The following is a 16,793-nucleotide window of genomic DNA, read 5'->3' as shown; positions in this document are numbered from 1 at the left end:
ACATACAGGATTCTGGCAGGACTGTACGCTGTCCCCAGCTACAGGAATCGGGATAATGCAAAGCAGCTTTTTTTGAACTTTGAAAAAAAAAACAAACCAAGGGGATTTAAAACAACGACAACAACAACTGTGGCTATTTTGTTTTGCTTTTTAATTTGGGAAATTTAATTTGGGACGTCCACAACGGGTCCGACCTTCCATTTGAATTTCTACTAAATTACTTTACCACTCGAAAGGCGTAATATGTAAATAATTCCATGGCAATTAGAAACCAGTTGTGCTGATCTTAGTGGCATATCTGTTAAATAAGTGTGCACAGGATTGAGTCCTTTGGCTTTAGAACACAGTGTCCTCTGTCCCATGCATCACACCTACACAGGTGTGCGCCAGGTATATTTACATTCCAGCTTCGTTTATTGAAATCAGATTTTATGGCGTGCAGAAGGGCGTAATATGTTAGGTGCTTATATGCGGTTGTTTAAGCTGCAGTAGAAACAGCATTATCTTATCAAAAGTTTCCTTAATGTTCCCTTTTCTACTTGAGAACATCAAAGTTTTCTACTTACTGAAGCTTGAAACAAACAGATGGATACTCCAGGAAGTAAATTTTCAGCTGCCTTATATATTAAAAGATGTAGCCAATCATACCGGGCAAGTATGAAGTTCATTTAGTAGAACTGTGGAGTGGGGGAGCTTGCACACATCCGTAGAAGAAACCACCAATGCTAAATTCTGGTTGTTGTTGTCTTCTACACTGGAGGAGAAGAGGGGCATCCAGAACATCCTTAAGGGACTGTTTTTAACAGCCCTTGTAAGCAGGGGAGGGTTCTGGTAGGCACTACTGCCGGTTCATTCACATGCGTGCCGCATGCTTCACACTCTTGATGCATGGTGTGTGTGCATGTGCAGTGCAAGTAAAATTGTTCTGCGCATGCACAGAACTGAAAAACAAGATGGTGGTACCTATGGCGCAGCCCAGAGAACCGGATTGGGGGCATGGCAGGCTTGCCGATTCCAGCGACCCAGGCCGCCAAACCACTACCGGTTCGGCCGAACCAGGCCAAACTGGTAGGAACTCATTCCTGCTTGTAAGCCTCATGAAAGGTGAAGAAAAATCCTCTTTCCTGCTTTACAAGCTGACATGCACAACTATGAGCTGACAGACATTCCTCTCAACAAACCATGAAAAGAAGCTGTTAAGAGAAACACCTCCAATCACATTCTTCCTGCAAATGAACCTTATGTCTGATTTTGGTTTTATTTGCATAGGTTTTCATGCATATGTTCACATGTGCATATGTTCCTTTTGTATTTTTTCCCCCCAAGCAGGCACATTTTTTCGCATAGATTATCATCTCCCTATCTTCATTTTAGTATATAATTGGCCCTTGTTGATTAAAGACCTACATCACAATTTAATGGGGAAAGGAAGGGATAATTTGTGTATCGATTTCAATTCGACATGAATTCAGAGAGTTTAGGTTACTGTTATGAGAGAGCTGCGGTGGCGCAGTGGTTAAATGCAGCACTGCAGGCTACTTCAGCTGACTACAGTTCTGCAGTTCGGCTGTTCAAATCTCACCGGCTCAGAGTTGACTCAGCCTTCCATCCTTCCGAGGTGGGTAAAATGAGGACCCGGATTGTTGTTGGGGGCAATATGCTGACTCTGTAAACCGCTTAGAGAGGGCTGAAAGCCCTATGAAGCAGTATATAAGTCTAAGTGCTATTGCTATTGCTATTGCTATGATGAGCTTCAGATACAATATCCATCCAGTGGCAGACATAGTTTTAATGACACATATGCAAAACAGACAAAGCCCAGATCAAACTCTTGTGATTGCCATCCTTACATTTTTGGCCATATTCTGTAGACACCTCTGTTGGCCATAAAACCGAAGGAGGTGGACTACAATGTTAAGGGGGTTGTTTAAATAGAAAGGTTTATGTTCTTAATATCAGAACAAGGAGTGATAAGACAATGGCAGGATGTTGCTACGGAATTACACAAGTCCAGAAATACTCATGGTTCCTTTGCATGTTATATTTGGGAAGGCACACACTTTGCATAAACAGAATGCATGGTTTTTGCCTGAAAATAGGAGCCTGGGTGGTGCAGTGGTTAGAATGCAATATTGCCGGCTATCTCTGCCCATAGTCTGCAGTTCGATCCTGACTGGCTCAAGGTTGAGTCAGCCTTTTATCCTTCTGAGGGCGGTAAAATTGTTGGGGACAATATACAGTAAATTGTCCAGAGTGTGCTATAAAAGCACTATGGAATGGGATATAATTCTAAGTGCTTTTGCTAAAATGACAATAAAACCACCAGATTACAGTTCTCTTTTGTTTTCCCTTTTGAAATGCCTGACCAAGTCAACATTTTCACTGCCCCTCAATACCGATTCTTGACTTTTACTCCAGCCTTATTAATCTCTTGGGAAATCAGTTGTCTTAATACAGTCATAGAACACTTTAATCAAGAAGATTATTTTTTTTTTCGGAGAGCTCTAGAGCTCTAAGAGAGACTCCTTTTCTCTAAAAGAAGAAAAGTCACCCCAAAATGACTAAGTTAATTTGCTTTAACTGTGCTACAAGCTTTGCTTTCTGAGATGATAAATAGAATAATGTCTAGTTTAAAGGTGTAGCTAATAGTGACCCATGAAACAATAGCCTATTTATAGGTTACTGTCAGCAATCAATACCACCTTTTGTTTAACTTAATCAAAAGTTGCCTTTAATTGATTAGCTAGAGCTGAAAAACTGCCAAAAATACCAGAATTGCTGTGCCAGAAGACAGGAAATAAACTTATCATTGTTTCATTTCTGTGCACACTGCACTATAATTCCACCGCTTATCCTTAGTTAAGGGAGGGGAAAGTGAAGTAGGAGAGAAGTACATAATGAATGTTTTCATACAAATTTTTTTTTGCGAATCCATTATGAAAAAAAAAACAACACGTACAAACACCCATCACCCCACGGGGGAGTGAGAGGTGTTTCAAGGCCACAAAATAGAATTTGAGAATTGCTCTCCTTTTCTAAAGCTGTTTAAAGAGCAAACAAAACAGGAGGATTTTATCAGAGCCAAATAAAGCAATTGGCTGGGGGAAGAAGCACAAAAACGGTAGGAAACATACAACATGTCCGCCTGGCTCTAAGACAGGGATGTCAAAGTCGCGGCCCAGAGGCCGGATGCATCACGCGCTGACCACGCCCAGACCCAGCTTAGCAAAGGGGGAAAAGTTGTGATACGCCACGGGGCACTGCCGTGATGAGACGAGTTTGACACCCCTGCTCTATGGGGGTTCCACCACAAAACCGCAAAGCCCTTATCCGCGCCGACATAAGTGCGGAGGGCAAATCCGCGCCGTCCGAAGCACTAAGGAAAAACGCGACCCTACCGTGATGACATAACCGCGGAAGCACTCAGCACCCTAAACCTAACCCTAAACCTAACCCTAAACCTAACCCTAAACCTAACCCTAAACCTAACCCTAACCCTAACCCTAACCCTAAACCTAACCCTAAACCTAACCCTAAAAAGCTTCTCATGGCTGCTCTCAAAATTTATTCTGATGCAAAGACGCAATAAGAAATTCAATGGCTAATGATGATGAAAAATCCTTCACAACTAATAGAAGTAAGGACAAAAGCAAAGATTTTCCCTGTCCAGCCATGTCCAACTCTAGGGGGCAGTACTCTGTTTCTTTGCCAAAGGAGCCAGCGTTGACCAAAGATATTTTCTGCGGTCATGTGGCCAGCATAGCTACATGCCAAAGGCACACGGAACACTAATACCTTCCCACTGAAGTGGTACCTATTTATCTACTTGCATTTGCATGCTTTCAAATTGCTAGGTGGGCAGGAGGTGAGGCAAGGAATGGAGCTCACCCCATTGCTCAGCCTCGAAACCAGACTGACAGCTTTTCAGCTGACAAGCTCAGCATCTTTAACCTCTGAGCCATTGTGCCCCTTGTAATATGATAAAATTGCAACGAAAGTAATTGTAACAAAGCATAACAAAAGTAGCCGATAGCAAAGGACCAAACCTCAATGTTAGTAAAATATTCAATGCAGGAAGTGCTCCAGAATATATGCAGGACTGTTTCTTCTCCTATGAAACTTCCCCGTTCTACTCATGAAATGCTCTTCCTTCACTTTGATAAGCTTTCCTAACTCACTCAGTTTTTCAGAATCAAAAGATTAATGACTCTTTGTAAATAGACAGCTGTCCTATCACCTTCTGATTTATATACAGCCAAGAGGAATAACATTTATGTTTCATTACCTCCATGGTGAATATATTTATGACAAACAGTACATGTAAGCTGTTTAACCTCCTAGATGATCATCATATTGCTAATGTCAAAAGAGAAGGATGGATACATTTGATGGTCTCGTAATACAACCGGCAAACTCTCCGGACACTGCAAATTTCTCTGATGCACGTTAAGTTGCTTATTTCTTACTTTTATATCTCCTTTGCCTCTAAGCAGTTCACTGTTCACTCTTGTCACAACTAGAAGGTCTTGGATATCAGGTTTTGTCTTGATAAGTATTGGCAGATTAAAAACATCTTCATCATACATCATTTAAGTAATAGACTAGTGTAGTGATGCCTAACCTTTTTCTCCTTGCGTGCCAAAATTGCATGTGTGCGCACCCACACCCATAATGCAATGTGCCCAGCCCCCTTGTGCATGCACGGATGACACCCCCCACACGCTCCCCATGCCACTGTGCATGTCCGCGACCCCTGCGTCCTGTTTTGGGCCTAGAAAGCTTCCCTGAAACCTCCCGAGACCAAAAATGGGGTATGTGGGGACCGTACCCCTACGCTCCCCCCACCCCCATGCATGCTCACGTGATCCTTGACCCCCGCGCATGTGCACGTCCTCTGCATGGGTGGCAGAGACCCAAAAATAAGCTGGCTGGCGAGAGGCATGCACAGAAGCGCGGTGGAGCTGAGCTGGGTGACAGCTCACGTGCCCACAGAGAGGGCTCCACGTGCCACCTGTGGCAGGCATGCCATAGACTCGCCATCATGGAACTAGAGTGACTGACTCAAAGTTCCAGAGGGCCAGAAGATGACATGAACCTGGTCTGTGGAGCATCTAGGTAGCTCTGGGCTGTACGAATTCTCTGAGCTTTTTTTTTTTTTTTTCATTTGCAGTAGTTATCAGTTCAGATCAGTGGTGGGATTCAGCCAGTTCGCACCTATTCGGGAGAACCGGTTGGTAACTTTCTAATGAGTTCAGAGAATCGGTTGTTGGAAGAAATATCCTTTTGTTTTTTCTACTTTACAGGGCTAATCCTGTAAGGAAGGCAGGAAGGAAACATTCTAGTGTTGTTTCTAGCCTAATCTTTATTGACCTGCTTACAGAAACTGCCTCTCTGGTTAATCCTTATTACATTGTAACAGCTATGGCTGAGCGCCCATCGACCTGAGTGACCTTGAGTTGCCCATGCCCACCCAGTCACATGACCACCGAGCCCCACCTACTCAGATGGTCATTAGGGCAGAGAACCAGTTGTTAAATTATTTGAATCCCACCATTGATTCAGATGTTACCTAAATGGGCAATAAAAAACCAAGCTCAGAGAAGTTTTACAACTCATTGAATCTGCCTATCCTGCTCTAGATCAAACCTCTTTCCATCCCGCCTCACATATTTTGTTTGCGACAGGACTGCATAACTAGTCTTAAAAGAGAATTCACATTGTTTGAATGTTCCTATTTTCCTCTAGAAAATGTCAGGGCAGGCAAAAACCTTTGCATATGTCTTCCAGAAATATATGCCTGACGGGTTTTTGGTTAACAACAACAACGACGTTAAAAAAAAGACAAATTGGACAATCTGGCGGGCAAATTCAATGAAACTGAGATGCTGATAGGCAGAACGTTAAATTAAGTTAATCTCACTCACTCAGAGGAAGGTGGTTTGTACAGAGCTAATCTATTTGAAACAATGATGAGTCATCAAACCATCTACCGCCTTTCTGGCTGCTGTCATTGAGATCACACCTGGAGAAATAATTCTCCGGTGTGTCTCCTGATGTGTGAAGAAGAGACAAACTATCTATTCCTTTTTATTAGTATTATTATTGATGCATGTTTAATCATTGTGTTGCTTCTTACCTTCCTGAATATTTTCCTGTGCTATCACAGCAACCACAATCCCTCACAAGAATTGCAAACTAAGGTTTAGGACAAAAAATGCAGTGAATGGTAGATTTACAGGGATTGATTTTAAAAAGCAAACGACAACTCTAGTTAATCATTATAGATTGTCTTTGAAGAATTTACCTTCCTTTAAAATTGAAAATAAATGCTTTATGTGTTTTTGTCTTCGTGTTATTTATTATTCATATTAACATCCTTGGCCCAGGGCTAAACAGGGCCGGCATAAATAGAATTTTTGGAATATATGAGCTACTTGGAGTTAAAATCTGAGCGTTCTAGTTTCTTTTCATCTTTCAAAAAGTGGGAAATTATGAAGCATTTCAGTCTTGAAAATTGTCCAGTTAAACCAGATTTCAAACTGAAAAACGTGTGGCTGGGAGAACCTAAAAATTGTCCATTTGTGTTTACCAGGCCAAATGAACTTCTTCATCGTCCCAGATTAATTGTTCTTCTAATTGCATTAAATTAACCAGCCTGCTAATTTAAAGGAAATCTATCACACGAAATGAATTTTCTCTTCTGAAAAAAAAAAGCGTAGTCCGTCCAGATGAAGCTGACCTTGAATGAACTTGTTTTGATGGGACCCAGATGGCAGGTTGCATGCTTGAATAGCAGGCTAAAGTAGAGGAAAAACTAATACACTGCGATCTAGATTTATGGCCTTTTGAAAATTCCTACCTTGTATTGTCCTCTCAGCATCTGTTCGGCCTCCGCTGCGGTCAGCTTCTATCTCTGGGGTCAGAGAATCTAAAAAACACAGAAAGGTAGAGCTGACACATATTTCACTCGGATCTTAGAGGGCTCTTTTTACAACCTGTTACCACTTCTGAATCACCGTACAATCAACCTTTGCCACCGTGTTGAATGTTGAACGGAAACAGGGGCCAGCACCGTAATTTTCTGATGAGCAGGATTGATGGGAAGGAATCATGAGAGCAGGGAGAGAGGCCTGGCATGGCCAAGCTGATAATTTAATAAAATTCTAATTTTTTTTTTAGACTCCTTCCTTTTAACAGAATAACAGAGTTAGAAGGGACCTTGGAGATCTTCTAGTCCAACCCCCTACTCAAGAATGAAACCCCTATACCAGGGGTGTCAAACTCAAGGCCCATGGGCAGGGGTGAAATCCAGCAGGTTTTGACAGGTTCTGGAGAACCGGTAGAGGAAATTTTGAGTACTTCAGAGAACCAGTAGTGGAAATTTTGAGTAGTTTGGAGAACCGGTAGAGGAAATTTTGAGTAATTTGGAGAACTGGCAAATGTCACCTCTGGTTGGCCCCAGAGTGGGGTGGGAATGGAAATTTTGTAGTATCCTTTCCCTGCCATGCCCACCAAGTCAGGCTCACCAAGCCACACCATGCCCACCAAGCCACGCCCACAGAACCAGTAGTAGAAAATTTGAATTTCACCACTGCCTGTAGTTCTGGCCCATGAGAGGCTTAGATCTGGCCCACAGGCCCATCCTGGAAACAATGAAGAATTGGCCCGCAGTTCCTCTGCCAGAGAAAAGGGAGCTCGGGAGGGAGCATGGCGTCCCCAGATTCCATTATCACTGACAGGGGACTGTGGGAGACTGTTGTGGCAGAAAATGGAACTCAGGTGGACTGCACACAGCCTCCCCGAGCTCTGTTTTTGTGGGCAGGGGGCTGCAAGAGACCGTTGTTGCTGAAAACGGAGCTTCGATGAGTGATGTTGAGCTGGCCCCCACCCCCGTCATGCCACCCTGCCCCACAAAGCTTGAACACAATGCTGATGCAGCCCTCAGTGAAATCGAGCTTGACACTTCTGCCCTCAGAGGTGGGTTCCTACCAGTTTGCACCTATTCGGTAGAACCAGTTCATCAAATCTACCAAACCGGTTAGAAGAGGTTCCACCAGTGGACCCGGAAAGCAGGCCACACCTACAGAAGAGGTTCCAACATTTTTTGAAACCCACCACTGGTCCTTGGATAGGATTATTCTACACTATCATGCTCATATTTATAAAAATCAGTGCCTCTGTGAAAGGTAAGGATGACTACCGCGTTTGTGGTGCAATCAGAACATTGCGTGTGTTGAAGTTATTTTAACGCAAACCAAAGATGCCTTTTAAAAAAACAAGTTTACATCATATTCTTATGCATGCCAGCGCTGTGTGTGAGGTAATTTAAGGTGGTTGTGACAAGTGTCGTCGGCATCTTCATATCCGGTCACATGGGCGGCAAGCCACTCCCATCCGGTCACATGGGCGGCAAGCCACTCCCACAAAGGAGGCCACACCCACAGAGTAGGTTCGAACAATTTTTGAAACCCACCACTGTCTACCCTATACCATTCAGAAAAATGACCATCCGAGCTCTTCTTAAAAACTTCCAGTTTTACATATAGACATTCAGTCAGTCAGCCAGAGATAGGAAGTGTCATTTCTCCAAAGAGGCCCGTGGTTTGTTTGCCTTCCCTTGCACTTAAAGAGGTGGTGATGCTTTCAATAAAACCACTTGAACCCAACATCAACCAGAGAGGGAAGAAGTTTGCCACCTTACCATTTAGGACCCTGAGGTTATCGGTGGAAGCTGCTTGCTTTAGCGCCTGCTCAGCTTGTTCTCGCCGCTTTGTTTCGAATTCAAGCGCCTCCTGCAATTTCCTCTTCGCCTTCTTTTCCTTCTTTAACCTTTTCTGAATTATTGCTGTTACGGTGGTGGGGAAACAAACAAAAACAAAATCCATTCAAGTTCAACTACAAGGCCTTGGCTCGAACATTTCATTTATTTTAGGCCTCGTGAGCATCACTATGGCAACATTTAGCATGCCGTTTTCCCATTCATGCATCTGTGGTTTAGGCAGCGAGTAGAGATGCATTCCAGGGGCAGGTTTTGCAAAAAGGAAGTGCCACCAGGTTCATCTCTGTCACTTCCTAGCGGGTTAACCTAACATCCGATCAAAGTTGGGATTGTGGAACTCAACAACTACACCCAGATATCACAATCTCCCTCCCAAACTTAAAAGCACTTTAGAAAAGCAGAAATGAAGGTTTGGGGAAAAAAGAGAAAGAAATAAACAGCTTCAAGAACATTATGCATGAATAAACTTCAAAACTCTGCATATTGCTAGAACAAACTACCCACTCCTGGCAGTTTGTTCTCCAGATATCTCACAGCCTGTTTTCAGTCAGAACCGAAGAAGCTTCTTGGATGAGAAGCGAAATGTCTTCAAGGAAAATACAAAAAGTCTAGTTGCCTTTTGAAAAAATACTTTTGAGACAGCCTGTTCTTTGCTACTTTCAGCCTCTTCCACTCCTCCCATAAAGTAGAGGTTGTGGTTGTCCATGGAGGTTCTCACTTATCCAGATCCTGCTTGTCCCAAAGCTGCTTTTTCAAAAGGTAACTGGAGCTTGTTTATCCTTAAAGATGTTTCACTTCTTATCCAAGGAGTGTGTTCAGTTCTGACGGAAGGGAATTTTGGGTGTAGCTTCATTTCACTAACTGTGGCATTCACAAATATTGCTCATTGATATACATTTCTTTTAGTTGTTCATATAATTGTGGTGGAAAAGAGACTATGAAAGGCCACACTTGGAATACTGCACTCAGTTTTCATTACTATGATGAAAAAAGATGTTGAGACTCTAGAAAAAGTGCAGAGAAGACCAACAAAGATGATAGCAGTTAGACTTATATACCGCTTCATAGGGCTTTCAGTCCTCTCTAAGCGGTTTACAGAGTCAGCATATCGCCCCCACAGTCTGGGTCCTCACTTCACCCACCTCGGAAGGATGGAAGGCTGAGTCAACCTTGAGCTGGTGAGATTAGAACCACTGAACTGCAGATAACAGTCAGCTGAAGTGGCCTGCAGTACTGCACCCTAACCACTGCACCACCTTGGCTCCTGATTAGGGAACTGGAGGCTAAAACATATGAAGAACGGTTGCAGGAACTGGGTATGCCTAGTTTAATGAAAAGAAGGACTAGGGGAGACATGATAGCAGAGTTCCTATATTTCAGGAGCTGCCACAAAGAAGAGGGAGTCAAACTATTCTCCAAAGCACCTGAGGGTAGAAAAAGAAGCAATGAGTGGAAACTAATCAAGGAGAGAAGCAACTTAGAACTAAAGAGAAATTTCCTGAGAGAACAATTAATGAGTGGAACAACTTGCCTCCAGAAGTTGTGAAAGCTCCAACATTGGAAGTTTTTAAGAAGATGTTGGATAACCATTTGTCTGAAGAGGTTTAGGTTTTCCTTACTAAGCAGGGGGTTGGACTAGAAGACCTCCAAGGTCCCTTCCAACTCTGTTATTCTATTCTGTTCTACAGTTATCCATAAATAGCTTCCAAGTTGAATTTAATTTTGAATCAGACTTGTTATTGAAAGATGAAATTATTTTTTTGACATTGATGTATAGCCCCACAGTTTAATTTGCCAAACAGAGAATAATGGTGGTACACTAAGGAGTAAGGAAACTCTTTGGTGTTGAAACGCATAATTGTTGAGAAGTAGGGCCAAAGAGCTTCTTGGAACTTTGCTCTCCAGTTACAACAGATATCCACAGGGATATTATCTGTTGTTGCTGGTATTCTTTCAATCCAGATACGGAAAATAATCTGACACCCCATCTAGTATTATCATCAATGCTCTTGAGTATAGAAACTGTGCAAGATTATACCTCCACGCTTGGAGACAGCTTGGCAAAACTAGGGGAATAGACAAGGTCTTTATTTTCTTTTTCTTACCTCTGTTCTTCTGCTCCACCGCTAACTGTTTTTCAAGTGTTTCTCTCAGTTCTCGCTCCCTGAAGAGCTCCATTTTGAGTTCTGTCTTTTCAAGCTGCACCTGCTTCTCTTGAGCCCGGGCATTGTCGATGGCAACTTTTAAGAGCCCCTGATGGAAAGAGAATGGGGAATGCAATCAGCCTTTGAACTAGGAAACAATGGGATTGGATTTATATTATTTATGGACAAATTTTCGCAGTCACTTGTCACTCTGCCACACAGTCTTGAAGATGCGTAGACGTCCTTTGCTTTCGTCAACTATATCATAATCGAAAGATAGAGAGTTAGAGCCTTCCCAAAGTAACTCTCCTTGCTTAAATTAACTGCAGGGTTAATCATGACTTCTTGCGGGTTTCGGTGGGATTTCGGTTTGATGGAGTTGATCAAGTCTTGAAAGGAAAAGGATAAGTGACATTCTCGAAATCTTTATGTGCACTGGAATTCTCATGTGTAGATGAACCTGTTTGATTGAATTATGGATGAGTTCAGCTCAGGTTTACTGCCCCACGTCTATAAAATAAAGATTATTTGAAAGAGGAAGCAGGTGATGAATTATGCTCTACTTTAAAAAGGACACTTAATTATGTAGAAGTGTAGAAATTATGTAGACATCGGTGCAGGTCCAAATCAGGGAAAGAATCACATCTGTATACTATACCTAGAAGTTATAGCATTGGAAAGATCTAACAGCAAGCAAAAAAACACTCTCCATTTTGCAACTGGCCCAGGGGTGGGTTTCAACTGGTTCGCGGCGGTCCCTGTGAACCGGTTGGTTGGCGAACCCGGAAGTAAGTAACTTCCGGGAACGGCGAAGGGCCCACCCGCCCGCCCGCGCTCCTTACCCGGTTTTGACGAATTCTGCGCTTCCACGCATGCGCAGGATGCATACAGCGCCTGCGCGATCCTCCAGGAGCAGCTGGAGCATCGCACAGAGGCTAGTACGCATGCGTGCGCCACGCACGTGCACGAGGACGCTACCGGCCCGGACGCTGCCGGTGGGCGAGAAACCCACCCCTGAACTGGCCATATCTTCTCCACAAAGTACAGTTTGGAGGCTTGCAAAGACTAAATCCCCACCAGAGGTGGTATTCAGACGGTTCAGACCAATTCGAACCGGTAGTGGTAACATGTGGATAAGTCAGCCCACCCACCCTGGCCCGGCTCCAAAATGTCCTATGTACCCTCCTTTTCTATGCTGCACACATGCTTGCATGCATATGCGTGAGCAAAGTGCATGCATGGAAGGCTGCACGCATCCGTGGAAGGCGCACTCACACTCACAGTCGTGAACCAGCGGTAAACCAAAGTGAATCCCGCCACTGACCTCCACACTTATGTTACTTAAATCTAAACTGGTTCCAGTATCGATTGCTTATTAAGGATTTGACTGCGGCTTCAGAAAGGGACTTTTTCAAAACATTTACAAAACTTGCAATGAGTTTTCTGAAAGTCTGAATTCAGAAATGAAGAGTGTGATCACAAAGCATGACAAAATACAGCTTTTGATTAAGCAACCTGGTGTGACCAAAAGGTGCCTTTTCAGGAGGCAACTGGACTTTCTTGTTTTTTTTTTCTTTTGAAGACATTTCGCTTCTTATCCAAGAAGCTTCTTCAGCTCTTGACAGGATAGTGGGGAAAGGAAGGATTTGTACTCCTTGAGGACAGCTGGCAATTTTCATTCTTTTAGAGAGTCGTTGAAGTCCTTGGAGGTTTATCTGTGTCCTCAGGGTCATCAGGAACCAGGACCATTACTCAGGTGACCCTGAAAACACATCCAAGTGCTTCAATGACCCTCTAAAAGAATGCAAGTGACTAGCTGTTCTGCAAGGAATATAAATCCTTCCATTCCCCACTATCCTGTCAGAACTGAAGAAGCTTCTTGGATGAGAAGCGAAATGTCTTCAAAAGAAAAAAAAAACAAGAAAGTCCAATTGCCTCCTGAAAAAGCACCCCAGGGACAACCCCTGAGAATCTCTACAGACTTTCAACCTGGTGTGAATTGTAAAAGCTTCCCTTTTGCTCTTATTAAACATAGAGAACATCAGGGGACAAAGTAACTCACCAAGCTATGTCACTTTCTGCAATCATGCAAGGAAAGTGTGTGAGACCCTCCTCCAGTTGTAGTCAAATTGAGGTCAATAGTGAAAAAGGAAATTCAATTCTTTGACATGGGTGTAAGTGGCACCAATTGGGGTGATTTTGCCTTCTTTTGGCAAATGGTAGATGGGGGGGGGATTCTGTTTCCAGCAGAAGGTAGAAATAGAAGGTAGAAATTGTTCTACCTCCAATGGAAGAGAATACTGAATGCAATAGAGCATCCGTATCCAGCCCATGGGGTACTTAGATCTGGCCTGCAGGGCCAGCCTGGGGACAGCAAAGGACGGGCCCATGGTGTCTTTGCCAGCGAAAATGGAGCTGGGGGAGGAAGGGTAGCGTGGAAGGAAAAATGGATGTGGAAAGAAAAATAAGGAAAGGGGAAGGAAGAAGAAAGGAGAATGTAGAGGGAAGGAAAAAGAAGAAAAAGAAAAGGCAGGCAGGCAGGCAGGCAGGCAGGCAAGCAGGAAGGAAGGAAGGAAGGAAGGAAGGAAGGAAGGAAGGAGGGAAGGAAGGAAGGAAGGAAAGAAGGCAGGCAGGCAAGCAAGCAGGCAGGCAGGCAGGCAGGAAGGAAGGAAGGAAGGAAGGAAGGAAGGAAGGAAGGAAAGAAGGCAGGCAGGCATGCAGGAAGGAAGGAAGGAAGGAAGGAAAGAAGGAAAGAAGGCAGGCAGGCAGGCAGGCAGGAAGGCAGGCAGGCAGGCAGGAAGAAAGGAAGGAAGGAAGGAAGGAAGGAAGGAAGGAAGGAAGGAAGGAAGGAAAGAAGGAAAGAAGGAAAGAAGGAAAGAAGGAAAGCAGGCAGGCATGCAGGCAGGCAGGCAGGAAGGAAGGAAGGAAGGAAGGAAGGAAGGAAGGAAAAAAGGCAGGCAGGCAGGCAGGAAGGAAGGAAGGAAGGAAGGAAGGGAAAAAGGCAGGCAGGCAGGCAGGCAGGCAGGCAGGCAGGCAGGCAGGAAGGAAGGAAGGAAGGAAGGAAGGAAGGAAGGAAGGAAGGAAGGAAGGAAAAAAGGCAGGCAGGCAGGCAGGCAGGAGATTAGGTGAGAAGGCAGAGCGCCAAGGTGGCACAGTGGTTAGAGTGCAGTACTGCAGTACCGTGGCCCTCCAAGGTCAAACACAACCCTGATGCGTCCCTCAGTGAAATCAAGTTTGACATCCCTGCAATAGAGTATTCCTCTAGTTCTAATATAAGGTCAGATTTTTTTTTAAAAAAATATGGAGTATTGCAGCCCCAACAAAACCCATCTCTGGTGGTGAAGTGTCAGGAAAGAAGTTACAAATTCACAAGCAGACCTTCCTTTCGTTTGGGTGATCCCTCCTCTTTGAACCACAGAAATGGGCTGCTATGGCAACGGCCATCTCCCCCCCCCCCCCGCTTCCAAATGGCACATTCATATACATGTTTCTTCTTCATCAGGAACAAACAATTAGTAACAAATGAAAGAGATCATTACATCAAGTGCCCTTTCAGATCACCCCAATTAAAACTTTAGTTTAGCTGTATTTTAATTCTAACATACCAAATTCTAATTTTCTGCTCTGATTGCTCTTGTTGACTTATCTTTGAAAGATGTATTCGCAGCGGCGAAGCCTAGAGATTTATTTAGCAACATGCCAATGTTGGCACCACTTAACGTGTTGATTGGTTGTATTATCAGTAGCAATGGAAAATAAATTACTATTAAACTATTATTGTCCTTGGCTGACAAAACACAATATTTTGTTGTTCTTTAAATATGAAACAATCATGGATAAACATGGAGAATAATGCTAAGCGGAAAGCATGATGGGGTAATTTTTATCTTAAGCACCTTCACAAAAGCGTGAAGCTCTAAAGGACGTTGAACATTGCGACTGGGCTGAGGACCATCTCCTCCTCCTCTCTCTCTCTCTCTCTCTCTCTCTCTCTCTCTCTCTCTCTCTCTCTCTGTTATTCCCTCAACATATTTCTGAAACAATTTGTCTAATGTGGTTTATGGAAACGCTGCTCATTATGGCTGGGAAAAGGATGGTTTTTTTGGCTCAGCAACACACCGGGGACCACTTAGAACCTACACAAAATGAACTTTCATATTTTGAAGTTGCATCCAGCACCTTCAGCAAGGCAGCCAAGAGAGACACCAGGGTGATGCCAACATGAAAGCATCTGGTCCTGCCAATGAAAATCTAATGTGATGTACTTGGAATAGAATGGGATTCTTTGACATTGTGTCTGGATGAGCAAATTCAGAACGGCGGCAACAAACATCCGAATTGGGTTTTTTTGCATGTCAGGCTGAACAACTTCACAGAGGGCCTAGGAAGCAAAAGATCTGGAACTCTTACGGTGTTTATTTAGCTGCCCTGCTGACTAAAGAATGCAGGTTCTTTGATGTATGTCAAAGAAAAACCAGGAGGATTCACTCAACACTTTTAAAATAAATTCTTACCTAAATGAAATTACACTGCTAATTAGTAGACATGAATGGTTTACTATCAAGAGATCTTAACGGCAAACTTATGCTGACTTCTTTCTTCTTGCCCCCCCCCTTTCTAATATTTTCTGCTTCAACCTACAGAAAATGGGAGGCGTTTCTGATCTTCTATACTTCTATCTTCTATACTTAATCTCTAATCATCATTGGATACTGTGAATAGGAGTGGTGGCAATTGAAGTTCAACCATATCAGGAGGTCCACCAGGATACTAAATTTCTCCTCCTCTTTCTCCTCCTCCAGCCAATTTATGATGAAATTTTAATTTGGGGATTTTTTTATCCCATAGAGCAGAACTTTCCTCTTTTGGGGCTGCAACCTGGGACTTTGAAAAATATCAATTGAATGTTCTGTAAATTTAAATTATTTTTTTTTAAAAAAAATGAAATTTCTGTACATTTCCTAAAGTTTGTGTGGTTAAAAACCAGACATTTTTTTCTTCTTCTCTGCTGCTATTGCAGCAACAGTAATCATAAAAAATAACAAGTGATAAGAGAAGAAAGAAGGGGGGGAAAGGAACATTTACCTGGAAGGATAAAACTGGACTTTCAAACACATCAAGGATGACCTCAAGAAAAGGAAGAGAACCATCTGAGATGAGGGCTGTGCTACTCTTCTCTGTTTAGTGAAGTCCTCTCCGTATTTTTTATTGTTGTTTGATTTGGGTTGGAAAGTAGAAGCCTTCCTATCAGGGGTGAAATCAACTTACCTTTGCTACAGGTTCGCAAATCTGAGCGTGCACGCAAATGTGATCACCTCCGTGCATGCGCAGGATCCTCTGCGCATGCGCAGAGGGTCAAAAACAGGATGTGATGACATCCTGGAGGATGGGTGGAGCCTACTACCAAATGTGTCTGCAAAGATAAGTAAAACAGCAAGACCTCGCTGTGCCACTGATTTAGATTAGCTAAAAAGCAGGAAATCTGATGAAACTAGCTAATATAAATCATGTGTCACAGCTGATTGTCGGAAATACCGGTTCGCCCGAACTGGTAGCATATATTTTTTTACAACCAGTTTGGGTGAACCAGTCTGAACCGATAGCATTTCACCCTTGCTCCCTATCCCCTTAGTCACTTCTACTTTAGATGTCTCAAGGATCTGTTTTCCGCTAAAACAAGAACCAGAAATGCTTTTAATAAATGGCTTTCCCTGCACTGAATAACTGCATCTCTTATTCATCTCCTTTTCCAGTTAAGGAACTCTCTGAGCAAATCCTGAAGAAAAGCTTCATCTGTTTAGAAACCCAGGACGATTGACAGGTATCTTTGGACACCCTTGGATTGTCCTTCTGTTTCTGGCTATTTTTAG

General features: G+C 43.3%; 1 protein-coding gene across 1 annotated transcript in view; it reads right to left on the bottom strand.

The window, feature by feature from the left end:
- LOC116514648 (dachshund homolog 1-like) overlaps positions 1 to 16,793 on the bottom strand; it is a 430,376-nt gene that overhangs the window by 11,363 nt on the left and 402,220 nt on the right. Inside the window, 3 exon segments of the mRNA XM_032226263.1 lie at positions 6,860 to 6,928; positions 8,702 to 8,845; positions 10,885 to 11,032. Of these exon segments, the coding sequence (XP_032082154.1) occupies positions 6,860 to 6,928; positions 8,702 to 8,845; positions 10,885 to 11,032 (361 nt within the window).

This window comes from Thamnophis elegans, chromosome 11 (assembly GCF_009769535.1).
Source record: "Thamnophis elegans isolate rThaEle1 chromosome 11, rThaEle1.pri, whole genome shotgun sequence".
Lineage (NCBI taxonomy): Eukaryota > Metazoa > Chordata > Lepidosauria > Squamata > Colubridae > Thamnophis > Thamnophis elegans.
The sequence above is the reverse complement of the archived record's forward strand: the minus strand, read 5'-3'. Positions and strand labels throughout refer to the sequence as shown.